General features: G+C 55.5%; 1 protein-coding gene across 1 annotated transcript in view; it reads left to right on the forward strand.

The window, feature by feature from the left end:
* The window catches only part of SYT7 (synaptotagmin 7), a 67,831-nt gene extending 65,450 nt beyond the window's left edge, over positions 1-2,381 (forward strand). The window contains exon 14 of the mRNA XM_042781524.1: positions 2,277-2,381. Within this exon, the coding sequence (XP_042637458.1) occupies positions 2,277-2,381 (105 nt within the window). The remainder of the gene's footprint in view (positions 1-2,276) is intronic.
* The last annotated feature ends 6,581 nt before the right edge of the window (positions 2,382-8,962 follow it).

The following is an 8,962-nucleotide window of genomic DNA, read 5'->3' on the forward strand; positions in this document are numbered from 1 at the left end:
CTGTGATAGTGTCTTAGTCCTTTGTCTCTCATGACCTTGCCAGTCCTGAGACATACTGGCCAGCTCTGCTAGAGAGTGGCCCCCAGTCTGTGACCCCAGCACTTCTGCTCTTAACCACTCACTAACCACAAGGCAAGGAGCCCTGGTGGTAACATTTAAGCACTTGGCTGCTAAATGAGAGGTTGGTGGTTCAAACCCACCCAGTGGCTCCATGAGAAAAGCCCTAATGGTCTGATCTTATAAAGATGACAGCCTAGAAAACCCAATGGGGCAGTTCTGCTCCATCCCACGGGGTCTCTGCGAGTTGAAATTGAAGCAGTGTTACCTGACAAGAAGCCACAAGGCTGGGGTCAGCTGGGCCCAGGCTGGGGATTCTGGGATATCCATGAAAGCAGTCCTGCTGGGCTGTCAAGACCCCAACACAGAGATCGGCAGGTTTGGCTGGCTGTGCAGAGCCAAAAGGAGTTCTGGTGGCTTAGTGCCTAAGGCATTTGACTGCTAACCAGAAGGCTGGCAGTTCAAATCCACCAGCCTCTCCTCGGAAGGAAAATCAGGCAATCTACTTCCATAGTGATACCACCTTGGAGACCCAAAGAGAGGTTGCTGTGACAGTGAGTTTGGTGGTGTGTTTTTTTTTTTTTTTTGGAAGAGCCAAAACAATTTGGATTTCTTTTCTTGTTTCTTTTGTAAAACTTTTTATTGTGATTTGAGTGAAATTTTACAAAGCAGAATCATCTCACATTCAACAGTTCATACCCATCTTGTTTCATGCCAAAGATTACAATCCCCGCCATGCAACAACCCTCCTCCCACTCTCCCCCGTGGTCATCGCTCCCTGTGTCCTTCTTGCCGACATTCCAGCCACCCTAGCTATCTTCTCCCTGTGCAAGCACTGCCCTTCCAATCTCCCACCACTGATTGTTCTAAGGAGTGCATCTCCCTGGTGTAGTTGTTCACTTCATAGGCCTGTCTCTTGTTGACTGAAAGTTAGCCATGGGATTGAGTCCAATGCCAGACCTGAAGGGTGACTAGAGGCCATAGTTTCAGGGGTTTCACCAGTCTCTATCAGACCAGTAAGTCTGGTCTTTTTATGTCTTTTATTTTTAAAACTTTTGTTCCACATTTGTCTCCCACTCTAACCAGGATCTCCAATTTTGATGCCTTTCCAAGTGGCTGGCAGTTAGCCGGGCACCATCTAGATCTTCTGCTCTCAGGGTTGTATAGGCTGAGGTTCTCATGATCTATTAGTCTTTTGGACTAATTGTTTCCATGCATCTTTGATTTTCTTCACTCTTGCTCTGAACGAGAAGAGACCAATAGTTGCCTCTTAGAGGCTGCTCGCAACATTTAAGACCCCAGTCACTACTTAGACCAAAGTAGGATGCAGAACAAGGTTTGTGTGAACTGTGTTGTGCCAGCTGGGCTTGATGTCCCCCACGACCATGGTCTGGGGCCCTCACGCCCCGTGATTCACTCCCTCAGGGTACTTAGTTGTGGCTCAGAAGTTAGGCTAACTCAAAACAACCTGGATTTCAGTCCCTGTACCACACATCCATTCTCTGACTGTGGACAAGTCCCTTGACTCTCTGCATCTTAGTTTCCTCATCTGTGAAAGGATCGGAATGTACCTATGTCACAGGCTCTGATGAGATCAGTGCCTGGCATGTCGTACATGCTCAGGAGGTGGGACCCACCGAGATGGACAGTGAGATGGACAAAGGTGAGATGGACAGTCTCAGCAGGCAGAAGAGGGACAGGGGCTCACTGCCACCACCTCACCTTCTACTCCCACCACAGAGCAGGTCGGGAGTGTCATCTGGAAGGACCAGGTTTGCCCAGGCTCCAGCAGGAAAGTAGCCAGGCTGGCAGGGTGTGGTAGTTTGGGGCTAGAGGAGGTCTCTCTGGGATGTTGCCACTACAGGTGAAGGGCTGGTGGTCTGCATGTATGATGTTGCTGATTACAGGCTAGTGTGTCATTGTGAAGGTTCCCTGGTGGCACAGTGGTTGAGCGCTCAACTGCTAACCTAAAGGTCAGCTGTTGGAACCCACCAGCCACTGTGTGGGAAAAAGATGTGCCGGTCTGATTCCGTAAAGATTACAACCTTGGAAACCCTTTGGGACTGTTCTACTCTGTCCTATAGGGTCACTATGAATGGACTCCCTGGCAGGGTTTTGGTTTGTCATCATCATGGAGTTGGAGTGTTGCCCTCTGGTGGTAGGGAGGGGGCCCTGCTTCAGTATGGGCGCTAATACTCGCTTCTCGCCTCTCTCCCCAGATCTACCTGTCTTGGAAGAGTGGGCCCGGGGAAGTGAAACACTGGAAGGACATGATTGCGCGTCCGCGGCAGCCTGTGGCCCAGTGGCACCAGCTGAAGGCCTGAGAGGGCCTGGAGAGGCCTGGGGGGCCGAGGGCCCGAGTCTCCATCATGCCCTCACCACTTTATGCACAACGTCCAGCCTGGCCCCCCTGCCGTGGGTGAGGGGAGGACCCTGAGGCTTGGCCAGGGAGGGGTCCCAGGCCAGGGAGGGGTCCCAGGACTCGGCCCCATTTCTAGGAAGTACCAGCCCCACCCCCACCGGTCCAACTCGGGGGAGGGGCTCTGGGAGCCATTTTCCTGCTTTGCCCCTTCCCTTCCTGACTTGCTGATACTAAAGAAGTGGGGGAGTGCGAGAGCCAGACTGGCCCATGGCAGATCCCTCCAGAGGCCCGCCAGGTGGGCAACGTCCACCGTTTTCTTTGAGGTAGTGCCTGGAGTGGAGAGAGGCCTCCCCCTCCGGCCCGGTGTGGGCCCAGGAGAAGGGAGGCCGAGGCGTTTGGCCCCTGCCAGGAGAGGCCTGTCCCTAGGGCAATTTCAGGTGCCGACTGGGCCCTGAATGCCGAGGAGAGTATAAACAGCCCGCTCCACGTCCTGGAGCTGGGGCCCTGTGTACTTGTGTTATGTTCACCCATGTGTGTGCGTGTGCGTGTGCGTGTGCGTGCAGGGGGCCTCTTGCTCCCAGTGCCCCCAAGCGGGCAGTGCAGGAAGACTCAGCGGAGGGGGCGTGGTTCCAAGAAGGCGAGGCAGGGCTGGAGCTGGGGGAAGGCTGGGCTGCAAAGCCACTGTGGGAGGAGGGGTGAGTGGAGCAGGGCGAGGGGAGAGTGGGGTGGACAAGAGGGCCAAGCGCCGGAGCTGGGCTGACAACCGGGCCGCCTCCCCCCTCTCCCCTCACCCAGCCCCTTCCCTCCTCTTCAGTGCCGCCTCTACTGAGGAGTCCGGTAGCTCCTTCTCAGCCGTTTCATCTCTTGAGCATCCGTTTACACCTTTTAGGCACCAAGTGTGTGCATAGCATTCCGCCAGGACTCACCTGTTCTCTTCCTTCTCAGGGGAACCCCCATCCAAAGCCCCCCGCCTCCCGCCTTCCCAGATCTTATCTCCCAGCAGAGTTGGCAGTATGCCTGCCAGCTTCCTGCCTCTTCCTTCTTGTCTGTATGGACCCGCCCTCCCCACCCCCCGCTGGGAAGCCTTTCCTGTCACTCCCCTTCGTGGTCTTCTACCATCCGAGACCTCCAGGAGTCGTCTCATCCTCCCCCACGCTCCCCTGGTCCCACAGAACGGCTCCTTCTGGCCCTCCCACTCCTAGTGCAGGGCGCAGAAGCTGTGTGTTCTCCGCCTCAGCTGCTGCCGAGGCTAGAACTGGCTTCCCCTTGGAGACAGCAGATTTCAGCATGATCCTGCTTAAGACCGGCTGATCCCCACACCTGTCATGTATTGATACAAGACCTAGCTGGTGACAGTCTCAAACCCGAGGCGTAGGGGGCGTTGTCCGCGAGCCTGGGCTGCCATTCCAAGCACACACCGCCAGGTGGCGCCCGGACACCACCGTCTGAGGTCGCCGTCCCGCACCTGACACCCCAGGAGAGAAGGGAACCCTTTGTCCCCAGTCCGCCAAAAACATAAGCATTTGAGGACCATTTTCCTTCAGTAAGCTGTCTCTTGAGCTGACCATTCTGCTCTGTGCAGTAGACGGGTCGCTTTTTGCACATATCAAACTCTTCTTAAATTGGATCTCCCTCCGACCCGCCCATCCCCGCCCTTCCCCCTCCTCCCTGGGATCTGGAGGAATAGCATACGCAGGTGAATCGGTTTGTAGAGTGGCGAATGCTGATGTAAAGCAAACTGTCACCCACATTCCTTGTATATCCAGACTTTTCTCTATTGTAGCTTTGCCTAAAATGGGGTCCGCCCCAACTGCTCCCTCCTTAGCGGGAGGGCAGGGGGCCAGCTCCTAGCGGGGAGGAGAGGGCAGCCACGCCAGAGGCTGTTTGAGGAGACGAGAGGGTGCTGTCATTCTTTCCTCTTCCCTCGGATCCGCCTCGATTTCCTACACCCCTCCACCCCGCGAGGGACCGGCGAGCGAGCGAGCCCACCCAGGGCCGCAACGCCTGCCTAGAGCTAGAGAGCCCGGGAGCCTTCGGGGACCAAGCCTATTCCTACTGAGTGGGCGGGGCAACTGCGTCCTCTTTTCCGAGCCCCGCCCTCGGAGCGCTCAGCCAATCACACGCAGAGAGGGTCTCCGGGCGGGGTCTGCTCTATATCAGACTCCGCCCAGGTGCATTGGTGGGCGGGCCTGGGGAAGAGGCGCTGAGTGTGGGCCGAGGGCCGGTGAGCTGGCACGAGAGGAGGTGGGTGGTGTGGGATGGCGGTGGGGGGAGGTCTAGAGCCATAGAAGAGCAGGAAATGGGAGAACTTGAGGGAGGGGTGGGCACTGGAGCCCTGCCACCATCCCAGGACCTTGGGCAAGTCACCCACACCCCCTGGGCCTCAGTTTCCCAATCTGTAAAATGATGGAAATAATACTTCACCTACCTCATAGGGGAGGTTGTGAGGCCGCCATCACCTGACCTGGGGGTCAAGGCAGGAGGACTCGGAAGGTGCTTACCCGCTAGCAAAGTATTATGACCGCAGCCTGACAACAAGGCCCACCTGCCCCTGCCCCACAGAGCCTCCAGGAATAATGAGGCCTGCAGGGGCCCTTCCAGTCTCTCTCCACTGTGCCCCAGATCCCTTCATCACCGTCTTCTGTCGTCTTTGTGGCCACCCTAGATGTAGTTGTTATCTTGTTCGAGAATCTTGTGACCATCTTCCCACATGACCACTGTACAAATTCCACCCGCCCCAGGACCCCGCACCTGCCCACCGGCACCAGATGCCAGGAAGGGACAGGAAAACAGCCACAACACACACAAAAAAAAATAGCCAAGGGGTGGGGATTGGTGGCGCTGTTTCTACTATGTTCCAGTCCTTGAGTGAAAGTGTTTTATAAAAAAAAAAAAAAATCAACAAAAACCCATTGTCACAAACACAAAATTTTACAGTGAAGAGAAATGAAGAAATGCTGAAGGAAAAAAAAAAAGAACCATACACAAAAATTTTCCACTACACGCACCCTCTAAGCCAGCAAGATTTCCTCTTTGCAAAATCCTATTTTTGTGGGAACGGGCCTGCTTTTTGTGGCAAGGCCTGTTCTGATTAATAAAGGATCGTGAAAAAGTAGGGCCTTGGCTGTTTCCTCCGTGGGTCCCAGTCCTCCCTCGCCTCCCCAGGGGAAGAGGCAATGGGGTGGGGGGGTGGAGGCCTGGGCCCAAGTCTCTCTTCTTGTCCCTTTGGGATTTGGCTTCATTGGTGACAAGGCCCTTCCTGAACTTGCAGTCCATCCTCACATCTACAATATAAACCTGCCCAGAAAGCATGGGAGCGGTTGCATGTCAGACCCGAGGCAAGGCCCAACAGGTCCCTCCAGCTTACCCCTGGTGGCATAGCAGCCCCCCTTCAGTTCCCAGGGGACTCTCACCACCCTCTGAGGCAGGTCAGACAAACCAGGTAACCTTCCATCTTCCCCGCCACTGTCCGCTGGACGCTGGCTGGGATCACTATGGTCTCCTTCTAGCTGGTCCCCGTGGAGAAAGGAAAGACTCAGAACCCCAGATGTGTTGGCCAGACCTGTGACTTCAGGTCACCCTTTTCTAGTTTAAGCCCTTGTTGATGTTCGGTGCCATCATGTCAATTTGGACTCCTAGCCCCTCCTATGACAGAGTAGAACTGCCCTCGGGTTTTCCAGGCCATAGTCACTATAGAAGCAGCTTGCCAGGTCTTTCTGCTGCAGAGCAGGGTGAACCTCCAACCCTTCGACTAGCAGCTGCGGGTTTAACCACCGCATCACCAGGCCTCCTTGTTTAATTTAGGATTAGAAAAAGCTCTCCAACTCAAAGATCCCGTAGCATGTTCCAACCTGAGGGCCTGGGAAGCTGGGGCCCAGTCCTTTCTCTCTCAAGACTCTGTGGCCCTGAACAAGCTACTTTCTTCGTCCAGGTCTCAGTTCCTCACTCCACAGAAGAGCAATCACCATCCTGCCCACCCCCTACCCTCTCCCACACAGTCGAGGCCGAGCAGGTCTCTGGGTACTTCAGAAGGCAGGGGCACCATCTGTTTCTGACACAGGCACCAAAGGACTGAGCCTCTGCCCCCTTGTATGTCCACACATTGGTCCCCTCACTCTGGAGCGAAGGTCGCTGGCATGCCTCCTGCTCCCCAGCACTTGAGGCCGGCGGCTGTACCCTCTTCCCTTGAAGCCACCTGGCTTCCCTTTCTGGCCCAACAATTTCTTACCGCTGTGCGAATGCCCTGTTAGGGGGCAGGGGTTTCTTCCAGCTGGAGGCTGGAGGGAGCCCCAGGGTCAGGTAAGTAGCCTCAGGAGTGACCCGTCCTGAGCTTTCCTGTGAAAACAGCTCCAGTTCCGAGACACTGGTGTAAAAGCAGGGACAGGGCGGCCCCCGCAGGCAAGGTGCAGCCGCATCCTCGTGGGCTCAGGCCTCTTCCCTGGCTGTTTGCCTTTTTCCCTGCCTCGGCTTCTTTGTGTCTCTCCTCATCCACTCCTCTGAGGTCCCTTGCCATCCCTCATGTGCCCAAGACTGCTGCCCACTGGTGTTTCTTTCTCTGGCAAGTTCCTTCTGGACACCACTGCACTCTGGAAGCCATCCTGGGCCAGGTCCTGCCCTCCTCCCCCTCCCCGACAAAGACAACCAGAAGGACAACGCCTGAACATGTATGCCCCAGCCCATGGCTCCCCTAGCCATCCAATTCTCTTGACCATGCCCCATCCCTGTGTCGTGTCTGCGTGTCTATGTTGTGTCTCATTTAGATTGTAAGCCCCCCTTGGGCAGGGATCCCTGTCTGAATATGTGTTTCGTGTGGGGCACGCCTAGGTGTGCTAATAAACTAAACATTCATCCTCAGAACAAGAGTGCCCTGGTGTCTCGGGGATGCTGTGGGACAGATGGCTGGAGAAGCTACGTGGTGGAATTGGAGGCAGGGAGGTGCTTCTGGGTAGGGTGGACAGCTCCAAGCACCCTGTTCTGCTTCCCTGAGCCCCTGAGAGTGGGTGGACCCTCCCTCCTGGCCCTCTGCAGTCCTGTCTGGAGGCCCCGGGAGGGAAGCGAGGTTACACACAACGCTTGCCCGTTCCACACACAGGCCTGAAGGCCACCCCAGACAGAGTGGCTGTTCCATGCAGTAGATGGCACTAGGTAGGAGTCCTCAGATCCATGTATGTGGTCAAGTTGCACAGACACCATACATATGCACACACATGTCACACTGCACACACACACACATACAACCTCCCCTCCCAGATCTGTTTCTGGTCCTGCTCATTACAGGACCCCTTTCTCGTTACATTTCCTACAATATTCCTTCCCGCCAATCCTTTGGCCTCCGCCCCTGCATCCCCGATGCAGACACAGCTCCTCTGGGGCTTCTTTGCCTGGCTCCCCCAGGGCCCGCCCACCTCTGATGGCCCCAAGTCAACATGGGGACCCATAGACATGCCCGTTGTTCCAAGCAACCCCTCCAAGAGTGGTCTCCCTTCTCCCTGCCATTAAAAGGCCAAAGGAAGGCACCGGAAGTTAGATGGAGTGAGAGGAAGTGCTAGGACTATAATACCCCAAAAAACCCACTGCCATTAAATCAAAACTGCTTCATGGAGTTATCAGGGCTATAAATCTTTATGGAAATAGATTGCCTCATCATTCTCGAATGAAGCAGCTGGTGGGTTTAAACTGCTCACCTTTTGGTTACCAGGCACATGCTTTAAACACTGCACCAGAAACTGACAATAATTTTCTAAAGCCAGGTAATAGTACTTTCTTTACCCAAACCTTCTAAGAGCCAGGAGGAACTGGCCTCTGGTGGTGGTAGCAAAGCCAGGCCCTGCCAGCCTTCCCTCCTCTTTCCCTGGAGAGAAACCCAGCTACAGGCTCTGCTGATGGTCAACCATGGATAAGGGCACCATCCTTGCCATACAGGAAGGCAGGGTCCTGTGTACCTCTGCATGCCCAGTGGGGACAATGGCCTCCACCTCAAGTGCCCAGGCCAGGGTGGCTGGGGAAGGAACAGGAGCTCTGGGTTCTCCAGCCCCAGCGAGTCCTCTAGGGGCAACGTGCTGTCCTCCCCAGCATCTAAGGTGAAATGAATGTAGACATGAAACGGAAGTAGTCAAACACCATGCTGCACGGAACACTGAGCTGCAGCGTCAGACTTCATCTCAGCTCTTCTGTCTCCAGGTGGACAAACTGAGGCCCATGGGCCATGAGTGCTCAAGGTCACTAGGTCAGTAGCAGCCCCAGGACTAGAACCTACGTCTTCTGATTCCAGGGCTTGGGGTATTTCCCCTATGCCTTGATACAAGCTATGGTCAAGAAGACAGTCCCTGGGCAGTTGCAGCCCCTGCCCCGTCTGAGTGATCTGAGATCTTGAGTGTTCTCCTTCAAGTCCCTAGGTTCAGGAGGGTCCACTGGCCCTGGTGGAGGCCTGGCAAAGGGTGCAAGGACAGCTACAGGGCCCTATGAGGACAAGGCCTGCAGACAAGCCCCACACCTTTCTCCCTCCTTGGGAAGCAGGCAGCCTCCACCTTGCCCACCCCACCC

This window comes from Orycteropus afer, unplaced genomic scaffold (assembly GCF_000298275.1).
Source record: "Orycteropus afer afer isolate SDZICR_OR568_19922 unplaced genomic scaffold, OryAfe1.0 scaffold00130, whole genome shotgun sequence".
Classification (NCBI taxonomy): domain Eukaryota; kingdom Metazoa; phylum Chordata; class Mammalia; order Tubulidentata; family Orycteropodidae; genus Orycteropus; species Orycteropus afer.